The sequence below is a fragment of the Carassius auratus genome, chromosome 4, assembly GCF_003368295.1.
Source record: "Carassius auratus strain Wakin chromosome 4, ASM336829v1, whole genome shotgun sequence".
Taxonomy (NCBI): Eukaryota; Metazoa; Chordata; class Actinopteri; order Cypriniformes; family Cyprinidae; genus Carassius; species Carassius auratus.
The window spans coordinates 25,102,596-25,123,757 of record NC_039246.1 but is presented as its reverse complement, the minus strand read 5'-3'; the positions used below and the strand labels follow the sequence as shown (position 1 = coordinate 25,123,757).

The following is a 21,162-nucleotide window of genomic DNA, read 5'->3' as shown; positions in this document are numbered from 1 at the left end:
TTGCTGAAAATCTACTTACCTTCAGGCCATCAAGAATGAAGCTTGAGTTTAGTTCTTCATCAGAACAGATCTGAAACAATTTAGCATTACATCTCTTGCTCACTAATGGATCCTCTGCAGTGAATGGGTGCAAACAGCAGATTATAACATCACAATAATTTACAAGTAATCCACACGACTCCAGTCCATCGGTAACTGTCTTGTGAAGCAAAAAGCATCAAGTCATCATTTATGAGTCCTCTATATGAGTCCTCTATCCATAATACTGCTTTCTTTACTGAAAAAGTTTAGGGATATATTCATAGAACAAGTACCATTTACAAAAAATAATAAAAAATCATTCCATAACAGTTCTAAACAAACATGTCAGTGGATTTTGATGTTAGAGGACAACAAGGGATGGACTTTTTCACTCAAGCAAGCATTATTATGGAGTATAGACTCATACCATAGTCAAAAGTGACTGATTAAAGTTTAAACACCTTTATTAAGGATTTGTTTCATGTAGCATGCAGATTTTCACTTAACAGCATGTTAATTGATGGGCAGGAGTTATGTAGATTACTTGTGGATTTTTTTTTTCTTTCCCTTTAACATTTCAAGGCAGTTATCTGAAAGCATCTCAGCTAAAAACCTTAAACTGTGAACAATCCACTGTGATGACTGCACTTTAAAGTGATGTGAAGATGAACAACTTGCTTTGTCTTTGTCTTTGTCAAACTTTATGACTGTGAGTCACAGTAGGATACCTCCAGAAAAGACAATCAATAGACAATTTTGGGGGAAGTGACAGAAGAACCTTTAGTCACCTGAAATGCCCTGAAAGCTTCTGTGAGTGTCTGAAAGAATTTACACAGCAAAGTTGTTACAGTAATGTGGCTCCAAGACTCAGTATGACTTGATAAAATCTGAGTCACATCTGAGAGGACCTGCTGGGTCATAATAGCACTCTTTATCAAGCACTGTTGGACTCTTTTAGCATTTGGAAATATGATGATTTTCCCTGTTTTGATACCAGTTAAGAAAGAGCCACAGAAACGGGGAGGGGGACTCTTTTTCACATGTGTTTATGCTTCTTGCTACAATTAACCAATTCATTTTACTTCACTTATAGTTGTCTCTGCACATTGAGCTGGTATAATATGAAGTAATTTAACATAAAAAAAAAAAAACAACACATCAGTTTTAAATAACTGACAGTGGCCACTATATGAAAGTTGTGTTAGTGAAAGGCTTGTTAGCTTGTGAAAAATTCTGTATGTTTGCATGGACTGTGCAGTCGATAGTTTGTCGCAGCCTCAGGGTTATGAATAATACCAGTGCCAGTGCGGCACTGAAATAAACGTTAAATTATTAATTCAGAATTCATATCTTCTAGAACAAAAGCAGCTGAAAAAGGCATTACATTTTCGGTTACAGAAGTGATGAGTGAGCTTTTCCTCATTTTAAGCGCTGAATTCTCCACAGAAGACATATTGGGACAGATAAGCTTTGCAGACATTCTCTCCAATATTCACTTTTGTACAAAAACAGACTGCTTTGATGGATTTATATTATGTTTACACCATCTTAAAAAGAAAACTTGACTTTATCAGTTCATTGCTAAAGCAAGTGGTGGGCAAAGACTATTATTATAATTATAACTTAACATAATAAAAAAAGTGTTTGTCATGCCTCTGCGTAAGTTAATAAAATGAATTTTCAGAGAATATATTTTATTTTATTTTATTTTATTTTAACCTTTGCTTAGCCTAGATAGGACAGGTTGGTCGGTTAGATTTTGTTTTGTTTTGTTTTTTGTTTTGTTGACCCTAGATAGGACAGGTTAGTTGGTTGGATTTTGTTTTTGTTTTTGTTCTTGTTTTGTCCCTAAATAGGACAAGATGGATGGATGGATGGATGGATTTTTACTTTAAGCCTGAACCTCACAAAAATCAGTTTTATGCCTACATTTGCTAATGGGGTTAATACAAAAATATTATATTTGTTGGAAGTAAGACAAAATGCTGATTAAGAACATGAGTTTGTGCTTTGTAGATTTAACAGAGAAAAGAAATGCAAGGAATATTATATAAAGTGTTTTTGAGGAGGTGAGTGTGGGCGGACCGAAGGACAAGTGTGTATCTATGAAAAGTGTAAGAGAAAAAGCTGGAGGCTGAGAAAGTGAAGGGGGTGGAGGAAAGGGACAGAAAGTGAAAGGTCTAGAAGTGCTCTGTGTTTTGTTAATGCAGTTTACGGACTGAACTGAGTCACACATATGGTACTGTACATTATTTCAAAAAGATATTCAAATCTCTTTCTCTTTATTATAGATGTATTTGCAATCTTTCTGTTATCAAGGCTGCTAAAGGTTCATATGAGTTTTGAAGTGACAAATGTATGATTAAATAGTCATAATTGAATTTATATATATGTGTGTGTGTGTTTAAATATTCATCGAAACATTCCAAGATGGTGTTGGTGTTCCTGCTATTTTACAGTCTTAACAGTTTCCTGCAGCAGTGTGAACAGTAATGTTCTTCGTACAACAGAACGCTTATGATGTAATGACTGGATCTTCCAGCACCCTTGACAAATGCTGCTAATTGATCACAGCTGCAGTGTGAATGGTGGTTTTTAGCACTGCTTCTTCCCAAATGTTTTGAAAACCGTGTTTTGTTCCGGTCATAGTACAGAGTGTGTCTTCTGTTCTGCTGTGGTTGCAGATATCGATGAGTGTGCAGAGGGGAAACACTACTGCAGAGAGAACACAATGTGTATGAACACACCAGGCTCTTTTATGTGTGTCTGCAACACCGACTATGTCCGGATTGATGATTACTCTTGCACGGGTGAGTAAAGAAGTCATTAAAATGTGCTTTTTTTGTCAGGGAATTATTCTGGTGAAGAGAAGAGGAATGAGGCATAATGCAGGTTGGATTCAAACCTGAAACTCTCAAATGAGAACCATGGCTCAATGTTTCTGCAGTGGTTATAATTAGGTCATACGTACAGTAGCTCCAGGCCATTAAAATATGTTTAGAGACCCCATAAATTAATCTAATATGCTACATTTGGCATGTTTTCTATTATTACATTTTCTTTCCCAAAAATAAAAAATAAAAAGCACATTTTATGGGGTGGGGGGTGGTTGGTTCCACTCATTAAATATGATTCACATTTGTTAATATGTAGATAGAATAATAATAAAAAAAACAATCATAGACATAAATAATATTAATAATATTATATGTTAATTAATATTGTATTATGGCTGCATCTACTATATCTAATATCATATGTTAATAAATTCTATGATATTTTAATATTCATATACCCAAATATTGGAATAATTTTTTTTTCGTCTCTAAAAAAAAAAAGAATGTGTCTATTTGATGAAAAACACAGTAAAAACTGTAACATTGTAAAACAATATTACATTTACATATCTTTAATAGTGCAAATTTTAGCGTCTATACTATAGTATAGACACTACTATAGAAAATGTAGTATCTATGTTTTGTGTGTGTTATTAGCCTATCGTTATATATTAATGTTATGTCCTATGTGTCTGTAATCCATGGAGCAAGAAGTCCCTGTATGTCTTGTGTATTGAACTGTGAAGTTAAGTGCATTTGTGGTATGTGTTATTGTGAGGCAGAGGATGAATTTCCACATATGTGGACAATAAAGATTTTCTATAAAAAATTAAACAGAGGGAAAGCAAATTAGAAAAAAAGAGAAAGCAAATTAGAAAGAAAAGACACCATATGGAAAACTTTTCACTGATGGATAGTACAGATGGTACGTGCTCCTGATCTTTAACTTAAAAAAGCAATTAAATCTCTTCAGGAGTGCAGGATAAGGAAGCAAAACACGAAGCAAGGGAACATCTACGTGATAAACGAGCCTTAGTCCTTCTGTGACCTACTTTAAAAGTGAATTAATTACAACGAAGAGGCCAGGAAGGTTTCTGTCTTAATAAATACACAAAAGCACAAAAAACTGCACCTGGGCTGCAAGGTGCAATCATGGGCAACAACAATTCAGCTTTTATTTTGGAAACTATTCAAGTTTTTTTTTTTTCTGCTGATCATCTTAGAAAGCCTTGTGTTCTCAAGGCCAGCTGCATTGTTATTATTTATTGTCATTATTTTTCAAGTAGTCTGCAATGCTGCATGTTGTTTTCTAAGGGAAAGGGCTGGACTGATTTATGGAAGCAAACTTCTAATGACCTGGTAATATGGTTATGCTTAGTGGTTGATGAAAAAGCTTATATAAATTGAACAGCATTGAGCCACAGCCTTTTGTAGAGGTATGGAGTCAATTATTCTATGGTTGCATTTGCATATCTAGAGAAGTATTTTAGAAACGGATTCATAAATGGCTGAAATTCTATTCTAAAATCCCCAGAAATGGTTCAGAACCTGATTTTGATTGTAACTTTCAAAGTCAATCCTTTAAGTATGTATCTTTTTCTTAAAATGTTCAGGTAAGAGATAGCCGTTCATTTAAATGCTGCTTTTATATCTTATTAATTAAACTATTACTTGCAACAGTTAACAGTTTAATTCTATGTGTTTAATCTCTCGTTCTTCCCTCTGGATCTGTTCCCCATTGATGATTGGTTGAAAGCTTTGCATCTGTTGGTGATTGGCTCAAAGCTGTGCATCTGCTTCTGTAATTACCGAGGCTGGCTGTCTGATGGCAAAACATTATTATTTTCAATTATTCATGTGTGCAGTCACACAGAGAAAAATAATGCGTATTTTGCCTGTGGGATTATTATGAGATTATCTGCAGGCTACAGTCACATCAGTCGAAACTGGGATTCATTTCATAGGAAGCTGCGATAGATGTTACCTGATTTAAAACAAGAGCACTTTTAATCAGCCGATCATATTTTAATTTAAAACATCAGAAGTTATTGGAATTACTGCAGTTATTTTAATTGCGCTCCACTGCTTCCATATCTGTTCATTAAAACTTCATGATCAGCTCACTGATATTTACTAATTACATCCTTTGCTCAGCAATGAACAAACTTGTAGGCATAAGAGTTTTTTGTCAGTTACTTGAACAGTGCTAGTTATTAGTTAGTGTTTGTTGTAAAACAAAGAATATAGAAAAATAACATTTTGCATTAACAATGGACATTATGGGGTTTCTAGTTCTTCTTTCTTTCTGTGTCTCTCACAGAATACTTCATTAGTTCCCCTTGAGCAGTCAGCAGATGTTAAGCCTAAAATGACGTTGGTCTCCAATCAGTTCATTTATGTGCTTTTCTGGACAGAGCTGTCTCTTCAAAGATCAGAAGGATTCTGCTGGAACATTCCGCTAAACATCTTCTTTTGTGTTCCATAGAATAAAGAAGTCATACACGTTGCAAAAGACATGAGGATGAGTAAATGATTTAACATTTTTGAACGAACTATCCCTTTCATGCACAAACACAAAGAGTCGTCTATTCCAAACATGATTTTGTTGCATGCTTGAGAAATAGCATTTCTGTCGGTAAGAACGAATGTGATTTTTGACACCCTGTTTAAAGCGTTCAGACTGAATATGTGATCTGCATTGCACTGGAGAAGGTTCCTTAATTCAGCTGCAAATGCATCCCGAGGTGATCATAGATGGGGAACCGCAGCATAAAAACACACAGCCAATCAGTATCATTCATCAGTTAAAGTGCGTTTTAATGAGATGATTTAATGACATTTTAATGAGAGTGATTTAAAGATGTGTGTTGTAAGATTTATGACTAAAGTTGATTTGGCAGTTTTGCTTCACTGGAGGATGGTTTTGATGAGATGGCAAGTGATGCATTTAAGAAAAACACACCAGACAGGTGTAAACACTGGGATTTGAAGAAATAAATCAGTAGAGAAGGAAAACCTGAGGAGGAAATTCTAATATAGAGAGAGAGAGAGAGTGTGAAAGAGAGAGAGAGAGAAGCACAATATGAATCTGTTGTTGCTGTTGGAAACTGCTAGATCTGCCCATCTGGAAGATATAAGGTAAATGAATATGTGTGAGGCAAGGAGAGAAAGATTTTTTGTTAATATGAATAATTAGCAGGATAATTGGTGTCGCTATAGCTGTCATGGGCAGATGAGTCAACGCAGATGAGAAATCAGACCATACAAACACGTCCACTGTGAGGGATTCATCTCAGTCAAATGCTGCTTGGCACGACTTTAATATCACTGATTGAGGTAAACAGAGCCTGCGTCAATGGAGCCAGTGGAGCTAATATTGGACCAAATTGTTTATTGGCTTTGATTTCATCCTTTTTTTCTTTCGGATCTTCACATGAGATGATAAAAAAAAATCAATCATTTTAAATGCTACAGTTGAATTGAGGCATCACAGCATTGTAATGTACATGAAAAATTAATATTCAGTCTGAGATTAACTAAAATTGCATTTCAGTTATTTGTGGTTTTTTTTTATATATTAAGTGAGATTTTATATTAAATAGGCAAGTTGTGCATGAACATTTAAATATCTAATATAAACCAACATATACATTGGCCGATACTGATACATAAATAAAAAAAAATATATAATATCGGCCGATAACCGATATGGTATCAGCATATATTGTGCATCCCTAATATCAAACATAAGGTTAGATTTTTTGTTGTGTTTTAGACAGATCTCTCTCTTTTGATTGGTCGGTATGATATATTAATGAGGTTCACTGAAGTTTCACCAACATTTTCACAGTATCTTCACTATTCTCTCTGAGTGTCTGTCCGATTCTCCTTAACTCCTGGCTGCTGTGGGAACATTTTTCCCCAAAGAGAAATATTAATGACAGAGGCTCTGCAGCGGAGGACCGTTCTTTGACATTTCAAGCAGGCTGAGTGAAGCCTTTCTTTAGTATGGGGTCATCTAGAGGTCATTGTAAAACTGTTACTTTGTGAAACAATATATGGACTGGTTTGCTCTCTTTGTTATAAATCATATGTTTCAATCCAATAATTTTGGTTATTTCATTTACGAGAAAACGGAAAATGACTATTAAAAAAATTAAGTTAGTTAGAGTGCTAGTGACAAAAAGAGAAATAAATAAGTAATAAGGAATAATAAAAAATGATAAATACATTAATATCTTTATTAAATAAGGATGTATTACACTGATCAAAAGCCACAGTAAAGACATTTTTAATATTACAAAATATTTCAACTTTAAATACATGCTGTTCTTTTGAATTATTTAATCAAAGAATCCTGAATTAATTTGTTTATTATTTATTATTTATTTATCTGAACATCACGAACCCTTTTACATTTTTTGAGACATTGCTTCCCAGATAGAGAATGTCTAAGGGCAAAAAACTCTTTGACAGCATCTCAAAAGTGCAGACAACCTTAAACAAAGACTGTGGCATATTATTTTTGTACAGTAGTGTCAGTAATTCCCTAAGCACTGTGCTCATGCGCATCTGACTCCTACTCCTTTCCATGTTTTATTCTTTCTTTCTGTCTCTTTCTCTTTCCTCCTGCCTGTTTTTCATCTTTGAGATGGAATCGCATGCCCTCCGAGAGAAACAGCAGCAAGGAAGATGGAAAGTGCCGAATGTGCAAAAAAAAAAAAGTTTGAGGAAAGTGTGCAAACACACACTGATGCACACTCCTCTTGTGGTTTCAGAGCACGATGAGTGTGTGCATGGACTGAATACCTGTGACGAAAACGCTCTTTGCTTCAATACGGTTGGAGGACACAGCTGCTCCTGTAAACCAGGGTTCATCGGTAATGGAACTGTCTGCAGAGGTAAGCAAAAACATTACACACTAGTCTTGGTACCAAAATTACAGTAAAAATTTGGATTTTCAATAAAAAATGTAATTAATGTCAGTAAGGTAGTTGTTAAGTTTAGGTATTGGGTAGGACTAGGGATGTAGAATATGATCTTTCAGAATATGTGGAACACAGAATATTGAATAATATAGTTTTTTACCAACTTTGGTAATCATTGGCTTCCAGTACATGAACAAAAAACTGACATTTCTCAAAATATCTTATGTTTCACAGAAGAACAAGAGGCATATAGACAAAGTATTTTTCAATAAAAAAATAAATAAAGACAATTATACCAAGTAACCAGTAATAAAAACAACGAAACAAATAAGCCAATAAATAAACAAAATGTTTATTAATATATGCATAATAATAAAATAAAAATAACAGAACAAAGATAGTGCTTTATCAATTCCCCATTTGCATAAATATTAAATGTGTATTTATTAATTAATAAATATTTTATAATTAATTCATATGAACAAATATGTATTCAATAATTTGTCAAGTAATTATTCAGGTAAACAGTTCATAATAAAATAACAAAGAAACCAATTAGAAGCAAATAAAAGAAACAACAAAGATACAAATTAAGCAAACAGTATTTAAGGTTTTCTAATTAGTATATTAATAAATAAATTCTAAATATTTTGGAATTGATGTAAATTAATTAATAAATTAATGTAAATAAATTAACACTTACAATACATGTGAATTTTATTTCTCAATTAAGTAAAAAAAAAAAATCCAAAAGTAATTAGAAAGTAAACAAAGTAACATATTACAAGCAAATAAAACAATAATCAGCATTTGCGCTGCATGGCCGAATGCATGCTCAGGAAAGTAAAATTTTCTTACCAAGACCAACATTTTGACCAAAAATCTGTTTGACCATTCACATATGGATGCATGCTGCAAATTTACAGTTACATTATATTTACAAAATTGTCGTCATTTTCCACTTTTTCACTCAATTGCTTGTAAATTTCACAATTAACTGCAAAGAAATGGCAAGTAACAAATAAACTTGAAATTTTGAAAGCTAAACTTGGGTAGCATACTCTAATAATCTTTGTTTTATTGATGAACTATCTTTGTTTTACAGTGCACACATGCATTAGCTCAGCTTCTGGTTTGCAGAGAGCCAGTTCTATTGCTGTGGTCTAATCCTGCTGAAATGTGTATTGACCCCTGTGTCTTGTGTTTGATGTGCAGCGCTGTGTGAGGGCCAGTGTCTCAACGGAGGCTCCTGCGTCTCTCCAGATACCTGCGTCTGCCAGCAGGGCTTCACTGGAAAGAGATGTGAGACAGGTAAGACGCAATTAGGCCAGTGGAAGGACATTTCCTGTAACCTTTCTGCAGATGCCAGGGCAAGAAATTGGGAGTGGAGAAAAGTGTACAACATATTCTCATGCTGTGATGTTGCCCCTCAAGTGTTTTCATAATATAGTGATGGAGTGAGGTGGTAGAAATGTAGTGCTGTAGGAGCTGCAGAAGCCCTGAGGTGATTTATTTTTGATATTTTCCAGGCGAGTGAGATACTTATCTCAGATGATTTCCAAGAATGTGAACATGATCACAGATGTCTCTCTGTGGACTGTGCCATGTTTCAAGACACTGTGGATATGTATGTTTGCTATATATTTGATGATTAATGTCTAAGGACAATATAAAGTGCTGCTAAACTTATTCACTTAAGTGTTGCTAAGATTATTCTCTATATTATGCTGTTCTGCATAACAGAAGAATATAGTTCTGTGTTACAATACAGAATATAAACTAATGTTATTTATTTTATTAGAATTAGAATACAGATTATTATCAAAATGTTATTTTCAGCATTGAAAGCGCTACTTATTCTCAATAACAACAAATGAATAATTAAATGTAACAAATTCAATGAAAAATTTGTCATTTTTATAAATTATTTAAAAATGAAAAATATAATTACTTGGTAAAACTACTTTTTGTAATAGTGCGAATTTTACCAATATAATTACTTTGAATTATTATAAAAGTTAAATATTATTATATTTTACTTTTTTTATATATTGTAATATTATTATAAATTAATGTTAGTAATATATATATATATATATATATATATATATATATATATATATATATATATATATACACATCAATATAAAATTATTGATATTGATAATAATGTTATATAATAGTGGTAGATATAAAAAATATTATAATAAAAGTTCAATATTAAAATATTTTCAGTAGTTGCTATGCTAGTGAAAATCTATGATTTTTTGATAATTGAAACCTCAAGTTTAAGTTAAATATTAATAAAAATAATTAGTTACAATTCATAAATTATAAATAAAGATAATTATTTATTTATTTATCAATCAATCAGCAAAAATCAGTGGTCAACTTTCAAGCTAGTGATACATTATCCAGTGCAGCTTATCCTGATATATATATGCTATATTCTGTCATCAGTGCACCATTTATTCATAAACCCCCACATACTGTATACACAAGTGAACCAAGTGTCATTGCACTTTAAATGTATGTATGTCTGATTCTGAAGATAGATGTCACCTGTTTCTCTGACACCATATATTAACCAAAAGCGATATGAGAGTGTAAAGATATAGATCACATGTCCTCCATGTAATTTCAGTTTGTGTCCTAATCAATTATGACAAATGACACACACGACAAGATGTCTTGTTTGTGTTTTGTCAGGCTGCATGCACTGACAAGCCCTGCCCACACCTCATAGCTTTATATTCAACATTAAAGATGTTCTGAAGGACTGTGATTTCGTAGCTTGACTCAGTATTGCACTTTGAGGGTTGACAGGAAAATTACTTGACACTGAAAACTTGTCATGTCCCAGGATTCGTGCAGGCAGAAATGAACACTGAAGCAACAAACAAACAATATCTCCTTAAATATCTGTGTAAGATAATATGGCTTTTTTTCAGATAATATAATTGTATAATATTTCTTTGTAATTATCTGTGAAATTTGCTTGCAGTTTCTGTGTGAATATTGTTTCTACACCATATTTATTTCCATGTAGTTCTAAAGATGTTTCGTAATTTGAGTCAACAAACCAAAATACTGATAAGGAGATAGATTTTTCACAGTGCAGGCTTCTGTTGGCTTGCAGGTACAATTTCAAGCGAGCCATTAAACTTTGGAAGAGCAGAAAAGAGAAGGACATGAAGCTTTTTATGGCTCTGGGGATGGGTCTGTGTGTGTGTGTGTGTGTGTGTGTATGAGAGAAAGAGAGAGAGAGAGAGAGAGAGAGAGAGAGAGAGAGAGATAGGGAGGCAGAGACCTCAGAACCTTTTGCTCAACATTACGCAGCAGGGTATCTGCCGGTGGTTTTCTACAAACCGCTCCAACACCCACTTGCTTCTATGTGTGAGTGACAGAGGGATGATGAAGGGAGAGAGAAAAAGAGGAGTGAGGAGAGAGGAAATGAGGAGGCATGGGGACTAAAGGAGACAGCTGGTGGAGAGATAGAGAGAAGATAGAGTGAGGTGTGGTTTGCGAGACACTGTGTGTGTACTGAACGCCTGACTCACCGTTCTTGGAGGCAGAACTAACTGACACACAGACAAACTCACAGCTATGTTATACATGGGTCAGGTTTTCCTACATTGCAGGGACCAAATATCACCACAAGAATGAAAAAGCCTAAAATATCTACAGGAAAACAGCTTAATAAACATGCCAAAACCTTACGGTTATTTAACATTTAACATTTTATTTATTTATTTATGTATGTATGCATGTATGTATTCATTTATTTATTTATTTTTTTTGTTTATTTGTTTTTGTTTGTCTGTGTTTTTGGTTGTTTTATTTATTGTGAATTACAGAGCTAAATTTGAAAAAGAAAATGACAAAGATAAATACAAACATTTTACAGATAAATAAATATAAAAAAAAATATAGAGAAACAATTTAAGCCAAAAAAAAATTACAGAGGAAAAATCCACCAAGATCACTATATTTATTTTTTTGTTCTATTTTTATATTTTATAAAAATTATAAATATTTATAAAGAATTTGAAACCCAGAATGATGAATTTAATTTTTCATTTGTTTGCTCATACTCATGTTCAATTGTTAATTTGTTCATTTAATTGTAATATACAGAGAGCAATTAACAAAGGAAAAAGGAAAAATAATTCAGACAAAAAAAAAAAACACACCAAGATTTATTTATTTTTTTAATAAAAAACAACAAAAGTATTTTATTTTAAGACCATTTGTTTGCTCGTTTTAATTAGTTTGTTTGTATATATAGCATTCATTTGAAATAACCAAAATAAGATTTTAACAAAGGAAAAGAGTAAACCAAAAGAATTCCGAGAAAATAACACCAGGATTCATTTATTTGAAAACAAAATTATAAATATTTCCTATTCATTTAATGTCATATTTCTTTGTTGAGTGCTTTGCCTTTTGGACACCTTGTACTGTATGTTAAAGAGGTCTTATGATTCTTTTGTGTTATTTTTCTGTAATATGAGCGATAGATTATGTGCTTTAATGAATTTTTCTTTTTTTTTTTCGCTCAGCCGTCTGTAATCCCTCACGGTTTCTCCTTCATGTTTTCTGTCTTCCTCTGAGGGGAAATATAATGTTATGACAAAAGCACAAAGAGGATAAATATTGCACAAACAAACATGAGAGGAAAAGAAACGTCTGTTCTGCATCCCTTTGAAACCTCCTATCCCTCAACTAAAAGAACTGCATTATTAAACTCTCCGTCTTTGTCAGTAAGCCCCTCTCTCTCTTTTTTTAATCTATGCCAGCTTGACGTTGGCACATATGGCCAACTTCGGGTAACACTCCCCACCAGTTCTTTAAATACAAAGCAATCCATTAGTTCAGGGGATATTGTTCTCCTGGTAAAATAGAGAAATGATTTGATAAGAGCTTTGTGTTTTTATTGTTATTCTGTTCTTTAATGAGAGTAATCGACTGAAGCACAAAGACTCAGAATTATCTTCTCCATCAAATATCCTGTGGCAGAGATGCTTTCTGAATAAAAATGCTGTGAGGGAAGCTCTCTCTCGCTCTCTTTTTATCTTCCTCTGAAAAGGAAGCTGTAGGGAGTCGCATTTGCTTTCATATTCCAGCTCTTACCTCTTACTATCCATCGGATTGGCTCAGATGCTTCACACATGCTCTGTTCATAAAAGAAACCCAATTACAGCAGGTCCTCAGGGGTTAAACGCCCTGAGCTCGGGGGTCCTTCCTCTTAAACAAGACGTTTCTGCAGGCTACTTGTTAATTCTTTATGTTATGGGTGTATAGCAGGGGGATGTAAGCACCTTCAACTTGCAGTCTTGCGGAAAAAATGGCTGCAGTGTGTCGCTGAACACCTTAACTGTGTCCTTACTCATCAAGCTAGAATGGAGCCCTACCCCTGTGAAATTTGAACGAGAATATTTTCAGAAGGTCTAGTGAGACGGTCCCACAGGGAGGAGCGTAACATTGTGTGTACAAAGAGATTCAAAACAACTGCTGGTTGGGTCTTCTGATAAAACTCCTCCATGTTTATTTAAGCGCTCTGATTATGTCTGCTTCATTGGGTTCATGTATTCCAAGGCGTTACTCATCTTGTCTAATGAGGTGGAGCTAATTAGTGTTTAGCTGTTGAGCGTCCTCCCTTACTGGGCAAAACAGCCCTCTGTTTAAGAGGTAACAGAAGAAATATCAGAGTAACACTGAAAACGAATATGTAATGTTCTATATAGTATGAAATAAAATATTTTCGACTAGTCTCTTATATTTTTTATATCGTCATCTATTATTGTGCATTTTAATTTTAAATACAACATTTTCTTTTTAACAAATGCATTCAATAAAATAATGAATCTGTCTAATTAGGTTGAACTAATATATGTTTAGTTGTTGAGCATCTTTCTTTTATTATTCATCCTGCGTAACACTGAAAAATTATGTATAATATTATGTAGGTATTATTTTGTATTATTTCGTTATACATTTTACAATACAAATATTATAATTATTAAAATATTATTTTAAATTGTTGAATATACTTGTCATGTTTTCTTATATATATATATATATATATATATATGTTATGATTAATAAAATTGTTAAATATTATATATAGAGTTTTTTATTTTAATATTTTTGTCAAATTTTAGAATACAACATTTTTATTTGGAGTTTTATATAATTCTATATACACTGTCTGTATGTTGTATAATAAATTTAAATTGAAAAGGTTTTTTATTTAGATTTATTTTAATGTCATATTTTATTATATATTTTAATTTATTAAAAAAATGGTAATGGGGTCAGAAAAATAAACAGGAAAAATAAATCTATTGTATCTACAGTATTTACTTTCTATGGGCTCGTGTTTTTCTCACTTAATATTTCTAAAATGCATCACCATCTCCAATAAAATGGGTTGTGAAAAGCAATTCACATTGACTTTAAAGATAATACTTTCCTCTGAATTGCCACTTTTATTGGGGAAGCTCTGAGAATCTGCTGTCTGCCTTCTCAATAAGAAAAAGTGCGTGTTTGAACATCCTGTTCAAAAAAAAGTGCCAGACTTGTTTGAGAATGGGACCAGACTTTCATGCACACACTCTCGTTTGCATCGAGGCCCTTCTACAGTACTGAGCTCCCCAGTGAGAACCAGCAGTGGGTGTGAATCTGTTCATTAGTGTGAGGATGGAGAGGGAGGATAAAGGGAAGGGAGAAAAAAATGAGAGCAGGGCAGATGAAGGAGATAGCTGGGGTGGGAACAGCCGGGACATTAAAGGACTGAGTGGATTGATGACTTCCCGCTTGAAGAATCGTCCCTGATGAAATTGACTTGAGGATTCCACTGTGGACCCATAACTATTCCCGTCTGTGCTCATGGGATTGGATAATCTGTTTTACTTGGCACTTTGACTCGGGAAGTGTTCAGCCTGTTCTGCTAGTAAATTACACACCCTGATCCTCTTGATTATCTCAAAATAATCTGCACTCTTAAAGGAATAGTTCACCCTAAAATAAAATAAAAATATTACATTTTGCATTACATCTCTTGCTCACTGATGTGAATGGGTGCCGTCAGAATGAGATTCCAAACGGCCGATAAAACCATCACAATAATCCACAAGTAATCCATACAACTCCAGTTCATAAATGTCATATGAGGTGGACAGATGTGAGGTTGAAAGAAACAAATCCATCATTATGATTCTTTAGATCATTGTTTCCTACAGTACTCAAATACGACCATAATATTAATAATATTGCTTTCTCAAGTGAAAAAAGTTGTTTCATCTGAGAAATATGCACAGATAAATCACCATTTATAACCGTCCAAAACAGTTCAAAATTAATATGTTGGTAGATTTTGGAGTGAGAGAACATCAGGGAGTGGACTTTGTCACTGGAGGAAGCAATACTATGAATTATGAACTTGCTGGTCTTATAAATTTAAGAAGATGGATGTTGGATTTGTTTCTCATAAACAGCTTTTCCCATCACAAGACATTAATTGAGGAACTGGAGTTTACTTGTGGATTATTGTGATATTTTGATCAGCTGTTTGAACTCTCATTCTGACGGCACCCATTCACCCATTGATGAGCAAGTGATAATGCTAAATTTCTAAATTTCTCATTTGCATCATGGATTGTCCGAGTGTGAGTAAACTTTCAGCAAATATTCATTTTTGAGTGAATTTTTCCTTTAAACTGACCTTGAGCAAAACTCACTGCTGCAGACAAATGGAAATATTTGAGGATCCCAAATTTTGAACAAATGAGATGGAGACTGTGTGCTGTGCCGTCGACTTGTGACATTCCGTGACAAATTAGTGGCAGGGCTACAGGACAGCGGGAACCCTGGGGGTTTGCCCGTGAATACACAGTCAATCAATACTCGCTACTTCTAACTGACAGCACAAATGCCAGCCATTCCTCTGAGGGAGATGAGTGCAGTGTGTGTTTGTGCTCAAGGAAGAAAATGAATAAATGTCATCAGTTCTGCCTACATCTATGTATTATTCAGCACTGTTTGTGTTATTTTCGCCGCTCTTTGTTTAGGAGGGATGGGGGATTTAGTGTTAGGCAAGTGAAATCTTTAGAAAAAGTGTGGAAATCTTAGTCAGAGGAGTGAAAAATATTCAGAACCTTTGCATGAAAGATTCTCACATAAGACATTCCGCTTCTGATCAATTGTTCCTGCAGAAGGTTCTCTTAAAGGGACAGTTCACCCCAAAAATAATGTTCTGTTATAATTTATAAACCCAAATTTATAATGACCCTATATGATAATGCCCCAAATTTAATTATATATTGTTTTATTATATATATTATGAATTTTGTAAATGTGAAAATGCCCGGTGTTAAGCATTTTAATTAATGTGATGGAGTAAAGGTTAAATGGTTTAATCTTTTAATTAGATTAAAATGTAAAGCTTTTATTAAGCAAGGATGCATTAAAGGGCTAGTTCATCCCAAAATGAAAGTTTTGTCATTATTTACTCACCCTTATTTTGTTTTAAACCTGTAAGACCTTTGTTCATCTTCGGAATACAAATTAAGTTATTTTTTATTAAATCCAAGTCTTTTCTGACCCTCCATAGAGTGCAAAGTAACTACCAGGTTTAAGGCCCAAAAAACGTAGTAAAAACCTTTTTAGAAAGTCTATGTGACATCAGTGGTTCAACTGTAATATTATGAAGCTACGAGAAGCTCTCAGATTTCATCAAAAATATCTTCATTTGTGTTCTGAAGATGAACAAATATCTTACGGGTTTGGAACGACATGAGGGTGAGTAATTAATAACAGAATTGTAATTGTTTTCCCTTTAAATCGATCAAACATTACAGTAAAGAGATTTATAGTGTAAAATATTTCTAATACATGCTGTTCATTTGGAAGAACAAAATTCTGAAAGCAAATATATTATGGTTTCCACATATATTTTATGTTTTCATCACAGCATATTAGAAAATATTTCTGTGAGATAATGTAACACTGAAGACATTTATCTTCAATATTTTATAATATTTTGGCCCTATACTGTATTTTTTTTAATCACATTTACCATTTTTGGACTTTTCTGAATATTTTAGTGGTGGTTTTATGCTGTGTTCTGTTCATTTAGAACATGAAGGCGAGTAAGTGATGTTGAATTTTTCAATTTTGAGGGAACTGTCCCTTTAAAGATTTCTCAGCCCGTGCAATACTAATATGCAACACTTGCAAACCTAATTCACAAGCTCCTTTCGGTGGTTTCTCATATTCTGTGCTCTTTTACAAAGACTCTCAAGGCTACATTTTTTCCCTCTCTCTTGCACACCCACAGAAACACAGTATTTGTCAGTTTTTGTTTTACCCTCTCAGCCTTGCCTTCACTTCAGACATTTCAATTGGCATTGAAATACAATATAATGCACAGTCTGAGATGGGTGAGGTGAAACACATTTGGTAACCTAAGGTTAAAGTCACAAAATCATTTCTCACCCAGTATGCCATTGTGGTTGAAGTTATCATTGAACTGGCTGGATCTGAGGGACGCTCAACATAGCTTTCTGTGAGAGTGTATTCCAAGGACAAGCACTGAAAGTTGAATAGATTCTGAAGAGCATCATTATCAACAGCTGTTGGATACGCTCCTTTTAAGACGCCCATGGCAGAAGCTCTATTTATCTCCCTTTCTTTGTGTCTGGTGTGAGGACAGACATCAAATATACTTACAGTATATAGATTTGCATCCATTTAGGAATTTAAAAAGGTTGTGGAAACACGATAATACATTCTAGCATAACTCAACATTAAGAATATGCACTTTATGGCATTTTTATAATGAAATCATGGTGATAGATACATTCTATTGCATTTAATTGAACATTTTCTGCTTTGTTATTCGTTTGTGGGCATATTTTACACACACAAAGAAACCTCTTACCGTCACAGAAAATGTATTTGAAAAACATTTATTTAATGCCAAGTATGCTACAAATACCTTTACATATTTATTGTACTTAATAAAAATGTGCTGCAACTGTACTAAAGTATACTAAACTGGAACAACTGATTTTGTTCTTAATGCACTTTAATTGTGCAGAAGTACTGCTGAATTCCAACTAAAGATATACTGAAGTATCTTTGATTGTGCTAAAGTGGAACTATGACAAGTATACTTCAAACAAACTTTAAATATCTTACATTTAAAGTCATTACATTATTCAAAGATCATGCAATCCTCATCAATAGTCACATATCATTTTATATCAGCAAGTCTCAAGCGATATGTCAGTAAACAGATTTGAACAATACTTACAGTAGTATGAAATAAATGGAATTTAAATATATGTCATTTTTTTTTACTAGGGTGTATACACACATACACACACTCTTTAAATATCCTTCTGGCTTCAATTGCCATAACAGATCATACTGAATAATATTTCATACTATTTTTACCACTTTTTTTCATGATATTTTTGACGTCGTTCAGGTACAGCTGTGCTCACCTGTGCTTTTCCACACACTTCTTGAGTTTTCTCATGCGTGTCTCCACCTTGTCTCTCCAGACATCGACGAGTGCTCCGATGGATTTGTGGAGTGTGACAGTCGAGCCACTTGCGTCAACCTTCCTGGCTGGTATCACTGCGAGTGTCGCGATGGCTACCATGACAACGGAATGTTCTCGGCCAATGGAGAGTCATGCGAAGGTAACTTGTTTCGAATTTGCTTCTTTTGAATGGAAGTCAGTGGAGAAAGATGTATGGTAGTAGTTAACTAGATCATGCCAACCAGCTAAAGACTCCTTGGATGTAACAAGTGACTTAATTGGTGTCTTCTTTTTTTCTGGTTGGTAGACATTGATGAATGTGAGATGGGGCGGCACAGCTGTGCTAATGACACCGTGTGCTTTAACGTTGACGGAGGTTATGACTGCCGCTGTCCGCACGGTAGGAACTGCACGGGCGACTGCACCCATGACGGGAAGGTGAAACACAACGGGCAGATTTGGGTGCTGGATGACGACAGGTGCTCGGTCTGCTCCTGTCAGGTGAGCCGTAGGGGCTGATGGGAATTGTAGTCAAAGGAAACCTGATTTTCTTTTTAATCCGACTCTTGTCTTTCTCTCCTGCTTCAGTCGGGGTTGGTGATGTGTAGACGGATGGTGTGTGATTGTGAGAATCCCACGGTGGATGTGCTGTGCTGTCCTGAATGCGACCCTCGTCTGAGTTCTCAGTGTTTGCATCAGAACGGTCTGCTGGCGTACAGTAATGGAGAAACCTGGGTGGAGAACTGCCAGCAGTGCCAGTGCATGGTGAGTGGCAGCATGTTACGCCAACTCGATGTGGTAATGTGTTATGATTGCCAGTATATATTTATAAACTAGTATATGGTGGACATTACAAATGAGTATTGAAATATCTCCACATTTAGAAATAAACAGTGGGGCCCAAATGTCCAATACCACTAGAAAAAATGAAAAACATTTTTGTAAGTGTATTTTGCATACATTACTGTGTGGTTTTTGTCATTATAAAATGTTAATGAACCTGACATACTGTATTATAAAACCTAGTGGTTCATACTGTATGATCTGAAAATGTTCAAAATAGCATCTTGTGTATTTCAGTGGAAGCAACAACAAATATAATTTGTTAAGTAGCATATATTATATTATTTTATATATATTTTAAATGTCAAAAATCTATTATGAATATGTATTTAGTATGTAAACAAAATATTTAAAATAATATAAATATGATAATTTTTTATAAAAAAAAATACAATATTTTAAACTCTTAAATATTTAATCATACTTTTGCTTTGTTTTTCAAAATTTTAATTTAAATCAAAATATGACATTAAAATATTTTCATACTTTTGGATATGATTATATTTCTACGTTATTTAAATATAATTGACTTATTTAATATGAGGTAAATGTAAAATTGTGATATTATTTTATCAATTATATTTTAAATGTCAAATGTTTATTATTTTTTTCAATAATAAAATAATATATTTAAACATTCTTTTATTTTTTTATCATACTTTAGCTTTATTCTACATTTTTAAATCTAAAATTAAAAATAATGAAATAAAAAATGAACATGACTTTTGCATATTATTAATATTATTTGTGATAACATATTATATAAATTACTTAATTGTAATAATAATAATAATAATAATAATAATAATAATAATAATAATAATAATAATAATAATAATGTCTATTTGTAGTAGTAAAAGTATTTTGAAAACTATTTAGAATTTATTTTATTTAATCTTTTTTTGAGTTTGGAAATTATTTTAAAAAATTTTTTTGCAAACCTTTTAACGTCAATGAAATGAAAGCACTATTAACTAATGATTAACATGAATATATCAACAGCTCTACAGTATTCAGCAGGACATCCTTGATAAAAATATGAACCTCACATATGAGGAGATCAGCTCATAGCATAACGTGTCATAGTTCTTGTCACAAGTACATTGACAAAAACAGCTGAAGAGTCAGAGTGAAAATGGTCACTTAAAACTGAACTGCAATTTTTTTGGTTCAAGCAACCTTGACCTACCATTATAACTGGACTCGAGGAAAGGAATATGATGCAAAAGTGTGAAATATGTTCCCTTTAGCAAACTGTATGCATTCACACATGCACAACGCTCAGAATAAACACCACTGTCATTCTGTTCCTTGTGTATTAGATTCAGATTCAGAGAAACTGCTTGCCACAGTGGAACTTTCTGCAATATCTCAGTCAGGAAACCTTGTGCCAAAACCTTGAACAATGCAGTTTTCAACCCCTCTGGTGTTTTTCTCTCCTGTGTGCTGGTGTTCAGCACTGAACTTTCATCCAGAAGCCATTTTTCTTTCTTCATGCAGATCTTTTTTCACTCTGTGAAGAATTGAGTTATAAAGTCCAGCTAACTCTGTCTTTCTCTCTAGTGAAAATCCCTACTTCAGTATTTGCTGAGCTGACAATGGGTTCAAACAGCGCTCCTAAACTTGTCAGGGGTTCTTCATATGACATGCCAGCCTCCCAGCTTACATTTCTTTGTCTCACAGAGAACTAAACCTTTTCCTCAGAGTTTAGGACTGCTAAACTTGTAGGTCTATAATGAATTCAGTTAAAGACCTCTAGACAGTTGTGGATGGTTTAACCAACGAAGGGCTTGTTTTCCACGCTAAAGCTCAAGCCAGCCTTTGGATTAATTACTCAATAACTGACTTTCAATTGAAAGTCCTATTTAATCCTAGACAAGTGTGATCTATGTCCGAGAAAGGAGCACGATCAAACAGCGCCAGATTTGCACAGCTATATTGAAATTTCATTAGGTTTCAGTACAGTTGCTTTTCGTTTGTT

At 33.7% G+C, this 21,162-nt stretch overlaps 1 protein-coding gene across 4 annotated transcripts in view; it reads left to right on the top strand.

Annotated features, from left to right (window-relative positions):
* Nucleotides 1–21,162, top strand: part of LOC113063890 (protein kinase C-binding protein NELL2-like) — a 43,172-nt gene that overhangs the window by 17,244 nt on the left and 4,766 nt on the right. For all 4 annotated transcript variants that reach the window (XM_026234315.1, XM_026234306.1, XM_026234330.1 and 1 more), the window contains exons 13-18: nt 2,706–2,831; nt 7,637–7,759; nt 9,002–9,097; nt 18,358–18,498; nt 18,646–18,839; nt 18,927–19,103. In XM_026234315.1, coding sequence (XP_026090100.1) covers nt 2,706–2,831; nt 7,637–7,759; nt 9,002–9,097; nt 18,358–18,498; nt 18,646–18,839; nt 18,927–19,103 — 857 coding nt within the window. The remainder of the gene's footprint in view (nt 1–2,705; nt 2,832–7,636; nt 7,760–9,001; nt 9,098–18,357; nt 18,499–18,645; nt 18,840–18,926; nt 19,104–21,162) is intronic.